Source organism: Lepisosteus platostomus, chromosome 4 (genome assembly GCF_059453375.1).
Source record: "Lepisosteus platostomus isolate fLepPlt1 chromosome 4, fLepPlt1.hap1, whole genome shotgun sequence".
In the NCBI taxonomy this organism is placed as follows: Eukaryota; Metazoa; Chordata; class Actinopteri; order Semionotiformes; family Lepisosteidae; genus Lepisosteus; species Lepisosteus platostomus.
The window spans coordinates 987,031-1,010,152 of NC_142614.1; the positions used below are offsets into that span (position 1 = coordinate 987,031).

General features: G+C 46.2%; 1 protein-coding gene across 1 annotated transcript; it reads right to left on the reverse strand.

The window, feature by feature from the left end:
• Positions 1-5,975: 5,975 nt before the first annotated feature.
• LOC148672027 (uncharacterized) lies at positions 5,976-21,985 on the reverse strand. Its single transcript, XM_088627324.1, has 14 exons — positions 21,928-21,985; positions 21,758-21,814; positions 18,620-18,704; positions 17,704-17,810; positions 16,072-16,203; positions 15,537-15,749; positions 14,588-14,616; positions 14,122-14,168; positions 13,797-13,939; positions 12,194-12,303; positions 10,272-10,459; positions 9,132-9,337; positions 8,189-8,254; positions 5,976-7,755 (listed from the first exon to the last, which is right to left on the reverse strand). The coding sequence occupies exons 1-14, from the start codon at positions 21,950-21,952 to the stop codon at positions 7,436-7,438; spliced, it is 1,728 nt and encodes a 575-aa protein (XP_088483450.1). The 5' UTR covers positions 21,953-21,985; the 3' UTR covers positions 5,976-7,435.
• Between the last annotated feature and the right edge of the window lie 1,137 nt (positions 21,986-23,122).

Below are 23,122 nucleotides of genomic sequence, written 5' to 3' on the forward strand. Positions count from 1 at the left end.
CTGCTTCTTGGAACTGAGCGGACAAACAGCGTCACACGCTGGACTCAGTCCAGGAAAAGCTGCTTTAACCACAGGCTGAGGAAGGAACTGTCCTCTTTCTGAAAATAAGCGTAGTATCAGTAGAACCATTGCAATCCTTATTGTAATGACTGCAATTAGTGGCATTTTCGTTTAATCGATTTATCTGTTTAGTACTTCACTGTTACAATTGCAAAGTCTAGCGGACTTTGTGTGTAATAGATGCTGGTCCCCCTAATCCGAATCATGTGAGGAGAAAGCTTATGTGTTTGCATATGACCTGGATATGTGGAAAATATGAAGAATAAAAGTAAAACGCATCTCATTTTTTCTGGAAACTGACAAGATGCTTTTTTGGTTTCGGCCTCAGCTGCTGTGCTGGGTGGACCGGCTCTGGCTCTCGGAAAAAGAAAGTCGAAAGTTCTGCAAAGACTTTCTGTTCTTTGCTGTCGCTGTTAATATTCCATGCTGGGCGCTTCAGAATTTGCCTGGAAATGCAAGGATGTTCCAGGGGGATTTTGGAAGTTTAGTCAATAGATGAGACAAAGACAAAACTCATCAACGTAATTTCCAGATTCAAGAGGAGAAAGAAAGGAGCTACAGATGCCCTCAAGAGCACATCGGTCCAGCTCCGATTACTAGCAATGCATCTAGGGGGAGCAGCAGAATCCATCGATTTTCTCTACTTGTACAGTGCCTTGCGAAAGTATTCGGCCCCCTTGAACTTTTCAACCTTTTGCCACATTTCAGGCTTCAAACATAAAGATATAATTTTTTTATTTTATGTGAAGAATCACCAACAAGTGGGACACAATTGTGAAGTGGAACGAAATCTATTGGATTTTTGAAACTTTTTTAACTAATAAAAAAATGAAAAGTGGGGCGTGCAAAATTATTCGGCCCCTTTACTTTCAGTGCAGCAAACTCACTCCAGAAGTTCAGCGAGGATCTCTGAATGATCCAATGTTGTCCTAAATGACTGATGGTGATAAATAGAATCCACCTGTGTGTAATCAAGTCTCTGTATAAATGCACCTGCTCTGTGATAGTCTCAAGGTTCTGTTGAAAGCGCAGAGAGCATCATGAAGACCAAGGAACACACCAGGCAGGTCTGTAATACTGTTGTGGAGAAGTTTAAAGCCGGATTTGGATACAAAAAGATTTCCCAAGCTTCAAACATCCCAAGGAGCACTGTGCAAGCGATCATCTTGAAATGGAAGGAGTATCCGACCACTGCAAATCTACCAAGACCTGGCCGTCCCTCTAAACTTTCAGCTCAGACAAGGAGAAGACTGATCAGAGATGCAGCCAAGAGGCCCATGATCACTCTGGATGAACTGCAGAGAACTACAGCTGAGGTGGGAGAGTCTGTCCATAGGACAACAATCAGTCTTACACTGCACAAATCTGGCCTTTATGGAAGAGTGGCAAGAAGAAAGCCATTTCTCAAAGATATCCATAAAAAGTCTCGTCTAAAGTTTGCCACAAGCCACCTGGGAGACACCCCAAACATGTGGAAGAAGGTGCTCTGGTCAGATGAAACCAAAATCGAACTTTTTGGCCACAATGCAAAACGATATGTTTGGCGTAAAAGCAACACAGCTCATCACCCTCAACACACCATCCCCACTGTCAAACATGGTGGTGGCAGCATCATGGTTTGGGCCTGCTTTTCTTCAGCAGGGACAGGGAAGATGGTTAAAATTGAGGGGAAGATGGATGCAGCCAAATACAGGACCATTCTGGATGAAAACCTGTTGGAGTCTGCAAAAGACCTGAAACTGGGACGGAGATTTATCTTCCAACAAGACAATGATCCCAAACATACAGCAAAATCTACAAAGGAATGGTTCACAAATAAACGTATCCAGGTGTTTGAATGGCCAAGTCAAAGTCCAGACCTGAATCCAATCGAGAATCTGTGGAAAGAGCTGAAAACTGCTGTTCACAAACGCTCTCCATCCAACCTCACTGAGCTCGAGCTGTTTTGCAAGGAAGAATGGGCAAGAATTTCAGTCTCTCGATGTGCAAAACTGATAGAGACATACCCCAAGCGACTTGCAGCTGTAATCGCAGCAAAAGGTGGCTCTACAAAGTATTAACGCAAGGGGGCCGAATAATTTTGCACGCCCCACTTTTCATTTTTTTATTAGTTAAAAAAGTTTCAAAAATCCAATAGATTTCGTTCCACTTCACAATTGTGTCCCACTTGTTGGTGATTCTTCACATAAAATAAAAAAATTATATCTTTATGTTTGAAGCCTGAAATGTAGCAAAAGGTTGAAAAGTTTAAGGGGGCCGAATACTTTCGCAAGGCACTGTATACGTGTGTCTTTGCCTTTTATTGGTGAAGGTTATAAAAAAATATTGTCAAATGAATTTTCCATGTTTGGAATAATACTACTAATAATAGTGATTCCTTACAATTATATAGTGCTTTTCTGGACACTCCACTCAAAGCGCTTTACAGGTAATGGGGATCCCCTCCACCACCACCAGTGTGCAGCCCCACCTGGATGATGCAACGGCAGCCATAGTGCACCAGAACGCTCACCACAGTGGGGAGGAGAGCAGAGTGATGAAGCCAGTTCAGAGATGGGGGTTATTAGGAGGCCATGATTGGTAAAGATCAGGGGAAAATGTGGCCAGGATGCTGGGGTGACACCCCTTCTTTTTTCCAGAAACGCTCTGGGATTTTTAATGAGAGAGTCAGGACCTCAGTTTTTATGTCTCATCTGAAGGATGGTGCCATTTTACAGTATAGTGTCCCCGTCACTATACTGGGGCATTAGGACCCACACAGACTGCAGGGTGAGCGCCCCCTGCTGGCCCCATTAACACCTCTTCCAGCAACAACCTGAGTTTTTCCAGGAGTCTCCCAGCCAGGTACTGGCCACCCCACACTGCTGAGTTCCTGAGCACTGGTGCCCAGTGCAGGCTGGGGCAAATGCAAAGCCACAGTGTGTGTGTGTGGTTTCTTTCAGATTCCGGCACAGATGCTGAATTACTGAGAAAGCCGGAGAGGAAGAAAACTCCCTTTATTTCCATTCCCTTCTTCCTTCTGATTCAGGCTCACTGCGGTCAGGATTCCCCCCTATTTTTCACTGTTTGCTGTTTGGAGAGAACAAGCTGGAAGGATTGTGAAATGTTTTGCAGAGACTCTCTCCCTGAACTCACTCCCTTGTCCCCTGCAGACGTGTGCACATGGGGTCCATGCTACAGAAGAGGACTGCAGGCCTACAGAACTACAGTCGCAGTACCTGTCAAGAAGCCCAAACTACTTTTCAACATGTCGATGTGCCAATTTTTGGAAAAAACTCCAGACATGTTCACAGCCTCCAAAAAGTCATTTAGAAAGCTGCCTGTGAATTAACATAACAGGGTCAGAGTCGGCAATCAAACTGAGGGACAACACTCACTGCCACTCTGTTGGCAACCTGAAAGAGGAAACTCAGAGAACAAGGAAAGTCTGTGTCCAGAGCCCATGAGGTCGGAAATCATGACAAAAGACAAACAACAAAAAGAGACTCAAGCAGGATGTGGCGACAGAGGAGGACTCTCAACAGTGACTTCATCACCCTTCTGTCACACTTCCAGACTGCACCTGTGGCAGAGAGAGCAGATCAGCATCAAGACCCCTGCAGCTGAAGACACCTTTGACCATGCTAAACGCCTGCAATCTCCCAGGCAAAAACTCGGGCCTGTGCAAGACGCATGCTGCCTGCTCTCCCCTCCGCCTACAATACTGAATTTCTGCCAGGGGACTGGATTGAAGGGCACAGGAGAATTGTGAAAAGCAGAAATTTTTTCCTGAGGACTATGGAACGTTTTTTAGTTTCCAAAAGATTCTGTGTTTTTAAAAAGCCCTCTCTCTGGTGTTTTTGGAAAACTGATGTCTGTTCTGACATAGTCAGTGGCGTGATGTACCCTTTAAAATAAATTCCCTAGTCCTGGGATTTCACCCAGTTACAGCGAGTGTGCAGGTCTACTGGGCCAGATGCTATCAGAGCACACAGCTGTGGGTGGGAGGGCAGGAAAAGCAAGGTTATGCTCATTCCCCAGTCATCCAATCGCAGTCACGTCATCCTCAGTGCTGGCTGTGCATGTTTACAACCACTGCACAGAGTCCCTCTGTCTAACCCCTCTGCAGATACTGTACATCTCTCCCTCTGGGCAAGCTGGAGAATTCCTGGTTCTGTAGCTCGGTTTGTTTTTTGTTAACAGGGGCAGATTGCAGGATATTTCCATCTTCTAGGACTGGGACACAATCATCATGACTGTACATTTGTTAGATCTGAGCATGGAATGGAATGTGTGTTGTGCTTGAAATTTGATTATTTTTTAATGCTCAGGCTCATTCTTGTTTTGCCTGAGATAAAAACATGTCTCACAGAAGCAGGCCTCTGCACCACACTGCTGTCTTCAGGGGTTTGTTTTTCCGATGGCTCATGTCTGTGAGGGAGGGCTGTCCATTCCTCTTCGTCTGGCCGCGCGCTGTCTGTCATACTCAGCCCTCACACAGCATACCACCCAGCACAAGGGCGCAGGTCTCACAGACTGGTGATGGATCAAAACTCCTTCATTTCTGTGTCTTTGCTCCCATCCTTGACTTCTGTTTGTGCTGTTCCCTGTGTAGTGGCAAGGCTTATTAATAATACAGGAATTCTGTTTGCTGCTCCCTTGCCAGTCTCTCTCCCCCTCATCTTAGTGGTGCTGGACACAGAGAGGCCATTCCATTTGGTTCAGATTTGAGGCGTTTTTCTATCTAGAGTTTTCTGATAAGGAACAACTCCCAAGGCTGAGATTCTCCAGCCACCCTAATGAATGGTCATCTCTGGCACCTTACTGTCTGGGAGATTCCAAGGGAGAGTCTCATCCCAGGATTTACAACCCTCATGTCAGAGAGCACTGTTACTCATCCTCCACCTCGTCAGCCAATCAGGACCTGGTAGGGCAGGGTAACCCCACGTGGGTCTCGAATGCCTGCTGAACATTCAACCAATGAACGTCCGAAGTTCCTCCAGATAAAAGAGGCAGCACAGGGCCCAGAAGGTGCCCCTCCAGGACTTTCTCAGACTCATCTCGGACAATCACGTGACGGCCAGTGTGTCCGAGTGCCAGGACTTTCCTTTGTTCCAAGAGTCGAGAACGAGGTTGCCAGCGTAACCAAAGGATCCACCCGAGGTTAGCCCAGCAGCAAGCCTCGTGAACCCAGCGCGAACACTCACCTGATCAACGAGTGAACTACAGTCGGAACTGTGGACAGCTGAATCTCAGGATTCAGGACTAGCGCTACATCGGGAACGAACCGGTCTTCTTCCCGTCTAAAGAGTGTGACCTGCTTGGACCCGCAGTCACTGTGCACAAACTGCTAGTTAAGCCAGGACCAACTAGTTGGTCTTCAGAGAGTCACTGCCAGCTCGCCGCAGCAGGAATATCTCCCTCCTTCTCCCCCACCTCACACCGGACCAGCACTGCCTGGCACTGGGCCAGAGGACCGCTGTTCCCTTGTGTCCGCGGGAGATCTGAATCCACAAAGATTGGATGAGTTTTCAACATTCTGCATTGTCATGAGTGTACAGGCTCAGGGAACTGAACCTCTACAGTAGTACTGAATAAAGGTGGATAAATTCCAAATTGGGACAGATATTGATAAAGTCATCCCCAGAGGTCTGTTACACTGTACCTAGTTTAAAATGGACCTGTGGACACTGGTAGAAATTACAAGGATGCATATTCAGGACAGGAAAATCCATTTACTGGGTCTGGAAAAATTTGCTCTCAAGCTCAACACACCAGACTGCGACAGCAAGCCCCTTTATTTTGCCTGCCTGCCACCGCAGACTAGGGCAAATCCCAAACTGGGAAACCCACATGCCTTTTCTGAACAAAAATACAGAGATCCTGTCATGGAAATATAACTATCAAGGAAACCACAAGAGAGAGTTCTCACCTGAGTAAGGTCTTTATTTCAATATTGCAATATTGGGAGCCCTGTTGCCACCCTGCAAAGTGCATCAGAGACTCAATTTGTTACAAGCAGGACAGGGTTTTTATAAGATGTTGCGCTGTAAGAGAAAGCTCAGCACTTTGTCCCTTCTAAAACTTCCCCTTTCCCTAAGACAAAACAGATTACATCATAAAAACGAAAGAAGAAGCACCACTGGATTTGTTTTTCGAAGCTTATAAGTTACTTTCGGCTAATCTAATGACCCAGACACATATATTGCTTTGGTACATTGTCTTCTAAAGTAACCTAAACAGTGCGTACTTTGTTATATATTTTCCTAAAGCTCTCTACATTTTAAGAATCAATTTACTTATTAGATTTCCATTTCAATTCCCTCCTTTTTATTCTTGAAAATGATTAAAAGTTAGATTCTTCATATGGACTCCCAGGAGGCTCCCATACTTTGGATTCTTGCGTTCTTATCAGAACATACTGATGCGCAAACATATTCATTACCATATTTCAAAGCATTGGAATAATATATGTCGTACAGCAACACAAAAACAGGAAGACAAGTATCACAGCCCTTATAATTGGTGTTAGAAACTTAAATGTGACTACCAACTGGTCGGGGAAAAAGTCGCATGGGTGAGGCTGTAGAATGAGGTACTAAAGCACATACATAACAGGATGCATTAAATTTCTTTAACTTTACAGTATGATTTATAATTTATACCACAAATTACTCATATCCCCCTCATTATCAGTTTCATTCAGCCAGTTTGTATACAAAGAGGCTTCGCGTTTAGATTCTTCCTCTTTTGGGGTGGTGACAGGCCTCCACATAAAAAGGAAAAAGGCTGTGCACATCAGTCCCAAGCAGGTGATCCCCATTTGTCCTTGTGGAGACATCACTCCTGCGCTTTGCTCAGTTCGTTTATGACCTTTTTACAGTGGGAAGCATGAATCCAGGGCACCATTTCTGTGACCTTCACAGCAGTGGCAGTGGTCAGCAGCACCTGGTACAGCCCCCTCCACCTGAGTGAACACCATTTCTTTTTCCTGAGGTCTTTCACCAGAATCCAGTCTCCTTATTCACTCATTAGTTCTTCCAGCACAGGTAAATCCCTGTGGGATTTCCATTTCAATCCACACTTTTTAAACGTTGTCATGAAAATAATGTTAGAAAAGCTTATAATTTGTACAATACAAAACAAAGAAAACTTATATTTATGTTTTCCACATATCCCATGTTTAAAATGTGTATTAATAGATATTGTTTCAGTCTAGTTCTATAATTGAGCTCTATAATGAAAGATATTTTCCCCCTTAAATACAAAAAATAAACAAGGGTATACATTTGAATATATATATGAGAAAACTCACATTCATTCACAAAATTCACATTCAAATTACTTAACTTAAATAATCAAGTACTGTATTTTGCTTATTAAACCAGCTTTTGCTTTAGAGCTCTCCTTGATCTCTAAGCCCACAGGGGGGTCCCACGTGACTGCGCCTCAAGGCCTTGGTGACCAGGGGCCTCAGGACGGCCCCCACTTGGCTGAGGTCAGAAACGATGGCCTTCTCAAGCAGGAGGTGCTCAATGTGTGTCCTGTGGAAGCACAGCACGTAGGTCCTACCCACAGCCAGCAGGGGGCAGGGGCAGCGGTCCAGCAGCTGCATGTGGCCTCTCATCTCGCCTCTGGGCAGCTCCAGGACGATCCTCAGCAGGTAGGTACGCTTGCCTCCGTGCAGGCTCAGGCTTTCGACCTCTCCAAAGAGCACTGAAACAGACAGGAGGCTTTTACTGCTGCAGCCCAGCCTGCAGGTCCAACACAGCCCATCTCTCACTTTATCATTAACACAAATGCATGCAATGTCTGTCCTGACGGAATCCATATTTTTAAAACTGACTGCAATATTTAAATGTCACTCTTTGTAGTTTTTACATCTTCAGTAATATATGAGAACCTCCAGTACTAATGTGATTACAGGAAGAAATAGGAATATTTTTTGTTTCCATTACTTTGAAATTGCAGAGAATTTCTGCAGCCAGTGTCTACTGTCCTACTGTCCTCACTAATAGGTCTCTGTTTACCAGAAACGATGTGACAGAACAAGCTTGTGCCAGAGCCTGCCAGACCACAAGCAGCAGAGCCAGACCACAGACGGGCCTGGTAACGAGACGTCACAGTCAGCGCCGAAGGAGGAGGGTACCTGTTTGATTACTGCACAGCGCGGAGTCTCCCAGGCCAGCCAGCGAAGTCAGGCGGCAGCGATGCCCTAAGGAACAAAACGCAGAGGCTGGAGGCAGGAGGTGATGAGGAGAGAAACACACAGGAAGCTGCTGGGCCAGTTCTGGTACTGGGGCTGTCCGGTCAGGGACGCGGACTGCAATGGATCAGCAGGACCCACACAAAGACCTGGCCCTGAGTGACAGCCCAGCACCCCGAAACCGAGCAAGCTTTCTTCCCAAGCTGGGAGCAGACCAGCATGACCACGTCCCTGCCTCACCAGCTGAATTACAGGGGGGAATGGAGGGAAGCTGGATTGTGCAGCCCCAAGTGGGATTCAAACTGGGAAACAGGAGTGAACAGTTCCAAGGAAACAGCATCCAAGGAAGTCAGACCCGTGGTTTCGCATCTCATCTAAAGGATGGCGCCTCCTACACAGAGAAGCCAGTCGCTCTGCTGGAGAAATGGATTGGAAAATATGGAAAATATGGACCAGAGGGAAAAACAGCCACAGACTTTGAGATGTAATGAGCCTGTTATAGAACAATACACAAAATGAAAACATAAATAACTCCTGAATACCACCTTACAACTATGGGTCCCTAATCTCACTGCTGAGCTCCGGAGACCCGCGGGGACCAGGGACAGGGTACAAACACTGCCGCCACTTCGGTCCTCCCCGGCCAGCGAGCTGGACACAGGCCAGCCTGAAAGAGTCGGTACATAGTTCCGCTATGCACTTCCAAAGTACGTTCAATAGCATAGAGAAAAGAAAACAGGAGAAATGCTGTTTTGTGTCAAGAGCAGAAAAGAAGACATTTGAGATGTTTCTACAAGCAGGCCATCTGCTAAGTGCTCCAGGCTCGCTGGAGAAATTCACTCGGACCCTGCTGCTGCAGAAAGTGGAAGGCGGTGGCCAGACGGACCTGCAGGCTTGGGTCCCGGGTGAGAGTGCCTCCAGGGGGCGCCGTCGCAGCAGGTGTACAGGGAGGGGTGGTAGTAGTGGTGGCCGCAGCAGGAGTAGCCCAGCCGCTTGCTGTAGACCAGGGAGGAGCAGCACTCCTGCTGGGCCTCGTCGATGAGCTGCTGCCCGCAGCAGGACTGCTCCCGGCCACTCCGCACCTTCGGGTGTCTCCAGGGAAGAGGACAGAGAGAAAATGCTGAGGATGGCGGACAAGCGCTACTGAAAAACTGCATTCTTGTGTGCATCACTCCCTGGCACACTGCAGAGGCTAACGTCAGGACTGCAGCTACAGTATATGAAAAAAGGACACCTTCCCTTGTGGAAGAAAGGGGTGGAGAAAGGAAGAGACAGAAATTGCTGGACAAGATCATCTTGGCCATGACAGATCCCCTCCATAGCACAAAAACTGGGAAAAGAAAATGAAGCAGATTAAATACATAACTAGCATATTGTACTTTGAGGCCAAAGATCTGAGAGATGAAAGATAGTTCTTGGAAAAAAAATGTCTTTGGAAATGTCTTTGGACACAGCTGCAATGATGGATTATTAAAACCTTAAACTTTTCTCAGTGGGATCCGGGAAGAAGCATGAAAGTCCTGCTAATGTTCAGAGCCTGGTGTTTCTGGAAGAACAAGAGCTCAGAGAAGCTGACAAACAACAGTCTGAGGCTGTCGGCACCACAGACTGGGAGCAGACCGAGCTGCAGGAGCTGACATCAGAGGCTAGGAATGCAGAAGCAGGAGCTTTTGTTAATCTTTACCCCAGAGATTTAGGGTTAGGGTTAGTGTCAAATCCAAAGTCTTTATTCCTGATGACATGATCGGAAACTGATTCCCACGCCCTGAGAAATACGGATATTAAAATCATGGAAACTGCAATTACAGGTACTAGCAAAACTGCTTCAGGTCCACTTCCTTCCTTATCATATTGTCATGCAGTGCAAAGTGCATCATCTATCTGCAGAAGCGGAGCTGCTGGACCTCCCCAGTTGTCTGGACAGCAAACTGAGGCAGTCTGGGTCAGTGCTGAAAAGAAGAGCAGCGCTGAAGAACACTCTGTCTGCCCCGGTGGAGCAGAGCGCGGGCAGCGCGGCGGCGGGTACCTGTGGCCGCTGCAGCAGATCTCCACAGCGGGATCGAAGGGCAGGTGTCCGCAGCAGTGCTGCCCGGCGCAGAAGGGGTCCCGGAGAGCTGCGGGCCTGCGGCCGGAGAGCTCCTGGCCCCTGTCCTTGTACAGCATGCCGTTTAAGCAGACATGATCCAAGACATTGTAGGCAGCCCCTCCGCAGCACTGAGAGAGCACAGGTGGCCATCACACACAGGAAGCAGCGCACAAGCCTCAGGCGCCCAGCGGCTCCCTGCTGCGTCAGGCTTCCCAGTTTGTTTACATGATCGTTGACGTTTCCGGGTGCTTCCCCTGGCTGGACAGCAGCCCTGCTGTAGTAAACCCCCAGTGCTTCACTATTGCTAACTGCAGGTGAATGACTTAGCCTGCTTTGCCAAGGATTGTTAACTTACTGGGATCTTCGTCAGAGAACCCCAGCCAACTACAGGCACACAGATGTTAATATAAGACACATGTGTATATTTGAAAATATTGAGAATTTTTAAAATAGATGAGAAAAACCCAAAAGAAGGGGATTGCTGTCACTTTCAATTCTTTCAAAAGATATTGTTTAAAACAGAGATTCTGAGACGTAACAAGCCTGTTTTATGACAATGCATGAAATGAAAAACATAAATAACTTCTGAATACCACTACTTTGACATACTTTGACATCAAATGTCAGTCAATATATTTTGGATAAAATCTATTTCTAGTTTGTTATTTACAATTGACCCGATCCCTCATATGCCAATGTGGGCAGAGAGGTGGCTCTGTGGCTTAGGATCTGCGCCTGTGGCTAGAAGGTTGCTAGTTCAAATAAAGTGATGTTATTATTATTATTATTATTATTATTATTATTATTATTATTATTATTACTGTCATGTAAAGAAATCCAGGCTGGAAAACAAATGGAAACTTATTCTTCATAAAAGACACAAATCATGGTTAAAACTACAGAAAGTGACAGAGGGAGGGTGGGGATGTGATGAGATCTCTGGGTTTATGGGAATTTTGGATAAAGACAGATGTGCGACACATCCAAGGGTCAAGGATGTTCTCAGCAAAAAGTTAAAAAATGTATGAGCATCTGAACAAAATCCAGAGATTGTATCAGGAGGATCTAGCAGCAAACACAAGAATACAACTGGAGTCTTTTATTAAATAACTGATACTAAGTAGCTGAACACTTGTATTTTGCACTAAGGGACTACGATGCTATGAAGGCAAGAGCATGAGATCCAGGAGCAGACTGGAGTGTAGAGCAGGAGATCCAGGAGCAGACTGGAGTCTAGAGCAGGAGATCCAGGAGCAGACAGGACTCTAGAGCAGGAGATCCAGGAGCAGACAGGAGTCTAGAGAAGGAGATCCAGTAGCAGACTGGAGTCTAGAGCAGGAGATCCAGGAGCAGACTGGAGTCTAGAGCAGGAGATCCAGTAGCAGACTGGAGTCTAGAGCAGGAGATCCAGTAGCAGACAGGAGTATAGAGCATGAGATCCAGGAGCAGACAGGAGTCTAGAGCAGGAGATCCAAGAGCAGACAGGAGTCTAGGAGAGGGATGGAGACCAGCAGAGTGAGCCGAGATAAAGAGATTCTCCCCGCATGATTGGTTGGAAAACAGACTGAGGGACACAGTAAATGAATTGGTCATCTCTTTCTCCTGGACTTATTGCCATCAAGGTATCGAGGCCAGACATGGAGAACTTGTAGCTCTGAGCTGAAAGATATCAGGAATGGATCTCAAAATACAAAATCCATCCAGGAAGCAATGAGCAGGCACACCAGACACCGATGTAGGAGTGTGCAGACTTGCACTGCCAACAGACCTATCAAGCACTGCTGTCTGTTATCTGAGGCTTTTGCTTTCCCTGCACTTACAGTGACTTTTCTGTCTTTACAGAGGGAGGACTGCTGGCTCACCTGATAGGGAACTCCTTGCTCTTTCTCTGTAATATTCCCCGCGCAGCAGATGTGAGTGCTAGGGTTATAACCAACTGAATTGCAGCACCTTCCTCCTGCAAGACCAGTTCCTGTGGATTGACAAAGATTGAGCCAACATGAAACAGGGCAAAAGGGCAAGAACCCACAGAGGATGGGGCAATGGGGCAGGTTCAGAAAGTGAGAACTTCATTGATCAAGCAATGTTATGTTAAAAACATATAACACACTTGTAAGGGCTCATTTAGAATATTGTGTAAACTACTGTATGATCACCACGCCATAGGAAAGATATTTGCCGCTCTGGAAAAAATCTAACTGTTCTTTTGCTGTTATACACTGGACACTCTCCAATCGTGGTTTTCTGACTCTGAGATCTCTGCAGGAGGTACACATTCCCAGGAGCCACTCTGTCCAGACTCCTTCAGGATGAATTAGCATTTGATAAATTTTGAAGCCTAGTGGTGCCTAAGTGGATGAATCACCGAAAAAAAAGATTCTCACAGATTCCTACACTAGAATGTTGTCCAAGGATGCTGAATATTTAAAAATAAATAATTGTATTGAAATATGTATCCAGAGGCAGACTGCCTGTCTCATTGTGCCCCAAAAGGAAGGACGAAATTTTTGTTTGTTGGATTTTCAAACTGTCTACAGGGTTTCTAATGGGAGGCCTGGCTTTGGTCTCACAATATATCTGCTTTATTCCAAAACAATTTTCTTATTCAAAGTTATAAATACACAATGCATCCCAGTTTACTTCACACAAAACCCGGAACCACGTTTTCCAATTTCTCGTGACAGGAAACCACATTTCCTTTAAAGATTTTGTTGAAAGCCATCTCAGTGTGCTGTGAGCCCTGGCTGTACTGGAAGGACGGATACTACACAGGAAGACGCAGCAGAGAGCTCTTCCAGAGAGAGGTTGCAGAGTGAGACTGACGCAGCAGGAGCAGCTCTCTGAGAGCTCCTCTCAGGCCGAGCGAGGACTGGAGGAGCACAGCAGGGCACAGCAGGGCACAGCAGGGCACCGCAGAGCACAGCTCGGCACAGCAGGGTAGCAGAATACAGCAAGGTAGCAGAGCACAGCAGGGTAGCAGAATACAGCAGGGAAGCAGAGCACAACAGGGCACAGCAGGACACAGCAGGACACAGCAGGGCACAGTGGAGCACAGTGGAGCACAGTGGATCACAGCAGGGCACAGCAGGGCACAGTGGATCGCAGCAGGGCACAGCAGGGCACAGCAGGGCAGCAGAGCACAGCAGGGCACAGTGGAGCACAGTGGATTGCAGCAGGTTACAGCAGGGCAGCAGAGCACAGCAGGTCACAGCAGGGAAGCAGGGCACAGCAGGACACACCAGGGCAGCAGAGCACAGCGGGAAACAGCAAGGCACAGTGGAGCACAGCAGAGCACAACAGGGCAGCAGAGCACAGCTGGGCACAGCAGGGAAGCAGAATACAGCAGGGTAGCAGAGCACAGCAGGGCACAGCTGGGTACAGCAGGGCACAGCAGGGCACAGTAGGGCACAGCAGGGTGGAAGAGCACAGCAGGGCACAGTGGAGCACAGCAGGACTTCTTCTTACCTGTGGTATTTGTGATCATGCCGTTGCAGCAGGTCTGGTCAGAGTGGTAAACCCGCCCCTGCCGGGACGTCCTGTTCACACAGCAGCGCTGTGTCTGGGGGTCGTAGTAAGTGTCCCATCCGCAGGGCAGACATCTGATGGATCTGTGTTTGGATGACATTACATCAAAGCTATCTCTCCATCTTCCGTTTATAATTTTTCTGGAAGTATCTCAAACCCAAAGAGTATCGGCACACTTCTTTATACAAGAGCCCTGGCCCTGACCCCTGACCCCTGACCCCTGACCCCAATCCTTTCCCCCACCCTTATGCAATAGCCACAGTACCTGGTGATGTTCTGTGCTGTCCTGGGACTGCTGTGATTCCCACAGTTCTGGAAGTGACAAATTACCTGTTAGAGCCACTGATATCAACAAAACAAAGTGTGGCTACCGTTATACTGCAGAGAGGGGCTGTGATTTCAGGAGACAGAAACAAAATTAATATTACAGGCCAACAGGCCAACAAAATACAGGCCAACATTTGAAAACATCTAATTGGACTGAGTATAACTGAACTTCATTGTGTAAAGAAGTGTTTCCTATTTTCTAAACAAGTTAAAGGCTTTCTTGAAATCTAATTATATTATGCACTTTAGAGGAATCAACTGTTCTTGTTATTCAAAGATTTCTAAAAATCTCCTCTGCTAACAAGAAAATGGTAAACTAGTGAAAGGGATTTTAATTCTTTGTGCCATAGATATGTATAGATCTTGCTGTCACATCACACAGAACACAGATCCACAGTGCTTACCTGTCTGTAGGGGATCCTCACCACTGTCCCTGGAAAAGAGTGTCAAAGAAAAACAGGGGTGACTGGCAGGACCGGGGTGCATGAGAGGCAATTACGTGCCTCTGTCTCTGGTGGGTTTGGGTCGGGCCACACCGAGCCTGCAGGAATGCTTACAGCTGACAGCAGAAAAGTGCCTTAAGGGTGCAGACAAGCTTCACGCTCTCCTAGGGCCACTGGAGAGGTGCTGTGCACGAAGTGTTGTACCTAGCAGAGCCATGTACCTCTGAGAGAGGACTGCTGCCAGCAGGAACGACATTTTCAAGGACTGTAGGTCGCCATGTTATTGCGAACCCATATTCGAGTTCCCAGGATTTGTGATGTAAAATGACCCTTCCTGCTCACGAGTCACTTTAATGACTAATGTAACACAATGTAAGATAAGATAAGACAAGATAAGATTTTATTGTCCCCTGAGGGAAATTTTTTTATGGACACCCAGCATTCCTGTACATTTAAATAGAATAGAATGCAAAAAAAATGTACGAGCAAATACAGTGGTGTGAAAAAGTATTTGCCCCCTTCCTGATTTCTTATTTTTTTGCATATTTGTCACACTGAAATGTTTCAGATCATCAAACAATTTGAAATATTAGACAAAGATAACACAAGTAAACACAAAATGCAGTTTTTAAATGAAGGTTTTTATTATTACGGGGAAAAAAAATCCAAACCTACATGGCCCTGTGTGAAAAAGTGATTGCAGTTGCCCTTTAATTTATTATAATCCTTACACTTATATAGCGCTTTTCTGGACACTCCACTCAAAGCGCTTTACAGGTGATGGGGATCCCCTCCACCACCACCAGTGTGCAGCCCCACCTGGAGTCTTGGGGTCTCGTCTGCACATCGAAAGAGGTGTGCCTGGTCACAGCGACGAGGCCCTGCACACAGAGGGGTCTCACTGCCTTACCTTTCACGCACTCTGTGATGTTGGGGTGGTAGGGTGTCGAGACGCAGCATCTGCTGCCCTCAGAAACAGGGCGCACCTTCAGGTCAGCACAGCAGGTCTCTGTCTCCTGATTGAACAGGACGTCCCCACAGCAGCTGTCGCGAGGGTGTCGCAGGCTCAGGGTCAAGTTGCGCTGACGCCCGCAGCACGCCTGCGTCTGCGTGTTGTACACCTCTGGAGCCAGAGACCAGGGGAGCAGCACAGACTACAGGTTAAAACAGGAATGCAGTCCGAGCAGACGGAAAGCCTTGCGGTCAGGCAGAGGGGAGATCCTCTGCTGGAATTCTAATAAGTTTATTTAGTGTACCATTTTGTAAAAATTGTAAGGGCATTTGATAAGCAAATAAATAATAGTGCCAATACTAGTATCAATACCAGTACCGATAGCAATAGCACTAATATTAATACACATACTGGAACCAGTACCAGTAGAAATACTGGTGCTGGAAGTTAAGCATGTCGGGTTGCTGCACTGAAGCCTGTGGCTGGTCCCCACCTGTTCCACAGCAGGCGTGGTGTGGCTCCTGCTCTCTGATCTCACCGTCACAGCAGAGCTGGCTCAGAGGGTAATAGGCTTTCCGTCCGCAGCAGTCCGCCACTATCTCGCTCACTCCCACGGTCAGATGCCCTGGAGTCAACCGAGACCAGACGGAAGACTAGGGGCTTGATCCTTCCCATGGGCTTCACAGCAGGTTCAGGTCTCCTGCCATCAGCCACACTTCCTGGGGTCTCCGCTGCAAATTGATCTGGTCTCTTTCTCTTCCTGCCTTCCCCAAAATATTCCAGCTTTGCTAAAGCTCGTGAGCTCCCGTAACTGTACAGCGCTCTTTCCTTTAGAAGCTTCTCAATGAGCTCTTTAAACTCAGCTCGTAAGCTCTCTTTCCGCTCGCGGGGTTTAATCCCAGTAGTGAACACTATTTATATAACCAAACAATGCTGCTTTTTCAAGGAGAAGCAGTAACAGGATGCAAAGCTGAGTGGAATCGTGTAAGTGTGGATTGGGGCTATCTACAGTCAAAAATAAATAAGCTATATTAAGATTTCATACGCTAACAGCGGTCATTTTTAGTATTCCTATACTGGGCATTGGAGGTGCTCCAGCTGATGTCTTTATCATCACATCCCGGACAAGCCCACTGGAAAAACACCCCCTTCTCTGCACTCTAAAAGAAATGCGTTTTTAGTGTTGAGCTTTATTCAAGATAGAGAAACGTTTTTATGTTGTAGATGGTGTCATAATTATTTGATTCATTGCATTTTAGGCAAAAGTCCTTCCTCAGCTATTCAGACAAATGTAAACCTGTGCACGTCAAAATGGAATAATCATTCCAAGAGGCTCCAAAGTCCCCATTTTGAGCATTAGTTTTCCTGCCTTCTAAAAGCGGCCATTATTTGCTTCATAACCCTGATTCACTCTGCAGCTGCACGAGTGGCAGCTCTGTCAGAGCTAAGCTGTGTTAATTCCTCGCTGTCGAGAAACACGAGAAACACGTTTCAGCAGTGGAGCCTCAGCAGGCTCAGATCTTCTGTATCTATTTCACTTACTGACGACCCAACTTTACTCTTCTAAAACCTTTTTTAAACTTTTTAATTAACAATGAAAGAAAATTACAGGTAGAACACATACAAAATAAGTTACTGCTTTCATCATTCAATTTTTTTTGTTTTGTTTTTGTTTTGTTGTTTTTGTAATAGACTTCTTTACGGCCTGTTTGATTGTGTCTGAAATCTGATGTTGTGCATTTTATTGTTAAAGAAATCCATGAAATCGTCACTACTACAGTTAGCATGGTACTGTTGAATCGGCCTTATTTGTTAGATGAGCTATCGTCCTAAATAGGTAGTGAGGGTCAATTTTATTGCTTTCTGTGAGTCCAGAATAGTAAGCTGAATGAGCTCTATATAGGGATTTCTTATATTGCTGTTGGCCATCAGTCCATGCTGAATATTTGTTGACCAGTAGACCTCCATTTGCGATCTAGTTTGCGGCACTCCTGTTTAAGAAATCAGTTGCAGCCAGGTTTTTCCAGCTACTGGCCAGGCTCACATCTGCTGAGCTCCAGTGGGCTGACAGTTTTGGGCTGCAGGGTGTCATGGCTGCTGGCAAAAAATGAAGTAGCAGTCTTACCCAGGCAGCAGGACTCTTTGCTCGGACTGTAGGCCTCGCTCCCGCAGCAGAGCATGCTGGGATTCCCAGGCAGCACACTCCCATCATCGCAGCACAGCTGGCAGGACCTGCAGGCGGCAGGACAGAGCCCCTCAGAGCTGCACTGACTCACGACCACAGGGTTCGCACACAGACACACTCACTCACACACCGACACACTGACACACAACGACACACTCACGCACTACACACACCGACACACTCACTCACACACCGACACACACCGACACACTCACTCACACACTACACACACTGACACACACTCCCACACTCACTAACACACTACACACACACTCACTCACACACTACACATTCACTCACACACTACACACACTCCCAGACTCAGTCACACACTACACACTCACTCAGACACTACACACACCGACACACACTCCCACACTCAGTCACACACTGACACACTCACTCACACACTACACACACTGACACACACTCACACACTGACACAGACTCAGATACATGGACACACTGACACACTGATACACTCACTCACGCACACAGCCGGAGCAGAGCAAAGCGAGACGAGTGGGCATGCTTTTAACTCCTGGGGCTCCATCCCGGCTGAATCCGTCTGTCTCCCTCCGTACTGTGATGAATTGCAGTAATCAACAATAAAAGGCATTTAATACGTGGCTTCGAATTAATTTAGGATCAAAGCACTTCTTGTTTAATCCAGTCTTATAGAGTTGTTATTAATCAACGGGGCAAGTAGTACAGTAAATACGCTCAGCTTTGATGTTATATTCAAGAAATATATTTTTGTTTTCAATTAAGGACAACTATGTACAGTTTTCACATCGAATAACCGCCAAAGACACTGGGACTTGTCGATCCTTCGGTGGGAAGCGGCGGGACTCACGTGTTGTAGACCGTGTCCCCGCAGTCCGCCAGCTCAGACACCGGCTGCCTCCCGGGTCCGCCGGGCCCTCGGTCCGACAGCTCGCCTGCGGGAAGACAAACCACCGACAGGCTTCAGGACGGACCTGTCGAAGATGAGCAGCCTCATGAAGTCGTAACGCAAAGTGTTTTAATGTTATTAAGTTCGGCGGACTCGAACCGAGACCGAGGTTACCGCCCGCAACTCGGAGAGCGCGTGTGTGTCTGTGGCGGGAATCACGCGTGAACAGATGCCTGGAGCCTCCACTGCTGTTGGGCTGAAGTTACAGGAAAGCGCACACGCATACTTGCATGGGGCACATGCTCTGTCAGTGGGGATGATTTTTAAGTATATGCGTTTCTGAAGAACGAAAAACAGGGATAGGTTTTCCTGCTAATCACATATTAGTCTGAGTGGTGTTACGAATAAAAAACTGAAGCTTCAACTCTGTATGGCATTACAGCTGTAAGAGTTTGTCTTTAACGTTACACATCCTCTGGCTGGATGGAAATACAGTCCAGCTCTGCCGCTCCAGGACAGCCTAATTTACCTGCCTTATTTACTCATAAGAAGTCTGGATGGAAATATTCGATATGTCCATTACTTCAAGTTCACTGGACGTTTTCCCACAGCGGAGCAAGGTGCTGTTTTTCTCAAGCACAGGAAGGTGAATCGCTGTTCATGTCAAACAGCAACAGTCACAGATATTCACGTCAAAACCAACTGCAAAGACTACAGCAGCAAGAAGCATCTTGCACTGTTCTCAAACAGTGTAACTACAGAAACATTTCATCGTAGCAGAGTTACCGAACCTGATGTGCTCTCCTGTGGAATGGAGCTGACATCAGAAACACTTCAGAGGAGACAGGATTATTTTGCGACATTTCATTGACAATGTGTGCGCTGTAGGAGAAAGCTTTGACAACTGACTGGAGAAGTCATCAGGTTTGAGAGAACAGATCTCACTTGTCCACAGCAGCCCGAAACCAAGACATCAAGATGTTACTGAAGAAAAAGACTGAGCTCAACATGTCTTATAGGCAAGATCGGGAAGCAGTAAAAAAACACCGACAGCATGTTGGGGTATGCAGTGGGGATGATGTGTTAAAGATGTACTGTATAATGCACTATTGTGTTCAATTCTGGTCACCATGCTGCAAAAGCCATAGTCCCGCTCTGGGATCAACCAGATCCACTCCTGTGCTCAGAGGAATGTCCTGCCCTGACGGGCTATAAAAACAGAGAAGACTGCGAGGGAGCGGCTTGAAGGACTCCAGATCCTCGGACACCGACAAAGGCAACACTGTGGGCTCCTTCAGGAGCGACGGTGACATACTGTACTAGCCAGAGGACAGAAGCGTGAGAAGACCTGAGAAGAAACAGCTGGATGAAACCCTCAGATCAATTAGCTACCATCAACTGCTTACCAAATGGCCTCATCTCGTCTGTGTCTCATGTTCGTGTGTTCTAATCTTTCCAGCAGTCGTCTGTCTGCTGACATGTGACTTTTCTCTCAGTGTGCAAAACACTGGGATGTGCCAAAGCAATACTAATCCCTTCTCAATGGTTTCCCGTACATTACTTGTAAGACATAATATTCGTTCTGGGCAGGATGCTCTTCTGGAAATCTACTGTGGAAATCTGGAGGATACAGAGAAACTGAAAACCTTCAACGTTTTGAAGTTAAATTCAGTTTATTTGTCATGTGCACAAGTGCTGTGAAATGCTTAATTGCATGTGTGCTCTGATACAAAGACGTTAAGGAATCATCAAAACACAAACACAGAACAGCAGCAACAACAACAACAAGTTAAATTGAAAAAAACAAGTCAGAAAAGCAGTGCGAGAAGAGAAAAACCCATCAGTGTGAGTAGTACTATACTGTAGGTGTAGTAATGTAGGTGTGTTTAGTCAGTGGTGGGGTTGGGGTTCAGTCATCGGACAGCTTGTGGGAAGAAACTGCCTCTGAATCTGGAGGTTCTGGCCTTTCTGCTCCTATAGCGCTGACCAGAGGGAGGGGGAGAACAGGGAGAATCCAGGACGACTGGTGTGCTCAGCGATACTCCCAGTCTTCCTGAGTTGTAAAAATGATGATAAAGAAGATTTGCAAATGGAATACTTCATGTTTTATGTGGAATCAACATGAAGCTTGATGAATAATTGACCAGATTATTAATTGCCCAAAGGCTTGAACTGAGAAGAGGAAAGGTCCTGGTTTAAAACATAGAATTTAAAATACTGAGCCAGAAAATGAATCCCAGAAGACCAGAAGCCCAGCCAGGACCTGAGTTTAACCCTGCTTACAAAATCCACATTCTCTCTCAGTCGCACATACACATCCCGCCCAATAATCTCGGTTCCGAGCTCTGACTGCCTGGTCTCTACTGCAATGCCCTTACCATGCTTGGAACAGAAATAATGCTACAAGCCACTAAGGAGGTTTGGTGGCTACATTCACCAAAGCAAACATTTCTTACATTCCAAATCAAATGAATAAATTACTTGAAGATAAAACCATTTTAGGAAACCCTTTTCAACAGGAATATTACTGTACCTCTTTTTTTCCCATTGCTTCTACAATTAAGTCATAAAAATTAAAATTTTAAACACTTATTTGAAGTGACAAGCAGTTAATATAAAAGCAAATCACTAATAACAACAGCATTTGCCCTGCAATCAGGAAACAGAGGAGCCTAAGGCATAGACATACTGCTCTACGTACCTGTACAGGTCTTTACTGACATCAGCCTATTTCTGATGAAGATGTGATGATATGAGCAGAGCTCCATGGCTAAATAGCTAACACAGCATGAAAAATCTCTTCAGCTTCAATTCCAAATGAAACAGTGTTGGAATAAAAAATCTAACTGGATGTGATTAACTTATAGTTCCCTTCCAAAAGGAGTGAGCTCATTTACATTCTTCAGTTAACTCTCTTCCAAGGGATTCTGGTCCAGATTCGTCAATGCTCTTGAATTTTAAAGTTAATGGACATGGTACAGAAGCCGCTTCTATTTAAATTTAATTTAAATTCCCAAACCCCCAAAGCAATGTCTTACATTTCCATCTTGGGAATAAATAAAGTATTTTCAATTTCAATAGATGAAAAAAAATTCTTACCTGGTGCATCGGCACAGAGCACAGACCTCCTCTGAGGTGTGATGATTGCAATCAAAGCTAAAAAAAGAGTAGACAAACAAGAGGCGCACAATTAAAACGCTGAAGGGGAAACAAATATTAAAAGATGAAATATAAAGCTGAAGTGCACTTTTGATCTGCATGTACAGTACCAAGCAAAGTGATGCCCAGAGCCATGCTGCTGTTGTTATGTCTGATAACAACTCAAGATCATTGCTCATTTTTAAAAGATTTTCATGCCACACCTTCAGTGGAGAAGGGGCAGTACTTAAAAAACATGTTGTTTTTCATGTCCAAATAATAGTACACTAAAAACGTAAAAGCTTCCGATACAAGTGTAACATGCTGAACAATCAGTAGGTCTGGATCTTGTCCAGAGCATTTTCCTGAAGTGATTGCATCACCTACTGTATCTGCTGTAAATTCTCCTGCTTCTGTCTGTGAGTAAACTGGCCAGGCTGTGTTTCAGGAGTTTACAATTCCTCTTGAACATACCATCCACCCACGCAACTCCTTTCTGAACTGTGTCACTTATCGACTGTTTCTGGCAAGGAGGCCAAACATAACGATTCTGTAAGAGGGAAGTAGAATAGGGTGAGAGTTCATAATAACACAGCTTTCATTAAGTGGGTATGAAATTACTTTATCTTCACCTTACTGCATCTTTCAACAGAAAGCCACATGCCCTAAAACCCTTTCTATAGTCACTTTTGCTACTGAATACCAAATACAGTTTACAATTATAGCCCGAAAGAGCAAGGAGACTGGCTGGGCTGACATGGCTCCTGTGTGCAACTCGGAGTGGCACAGCACCCATGGGGAAAGACAGGGTGGGGGTTGAGGGGCCCCCAGTGGGCTGATGGGGTTCTTGGGCTGGATTTACTGCCCCACACAAGGGAAGTGTCCTACTGTGAGTCACTGAGTGCATTAGGTGCCTTTTCTCTATTTGCTAATAGAGGGGTGTCCACACTGGGCCCTCTTTGACACAGGTCCGTGTCCCGCGTGCTGTCTGTCCTTAGAAACCGCAGCAATGACAGGATGGCCTGACCTTAGTTCAGTCCCCCTCAGGTGAGGAATGAAGCCGCACGTCAGCAGAAGTGAGTGTGAGTGTGTGAGTCTCATAAACCCTGGCGAGACGAGATCGACTGGGACGGCACTCAATCTGCACTGGAGGGGAGGGAGGGGCTGCAGCGTCAGAGGCAGGACTGGGCTCTTCCCCTTGCTGGAGACGAGGAGGGTCATGCAGGGGCAACGTGACTGTGCACCAGCGCACCAGTGCTCGAGAAATTACAGTCGTAGTCTCATTCTGCTCCAGCGTGAAGACATCACCCCACTTTCCAGATCACA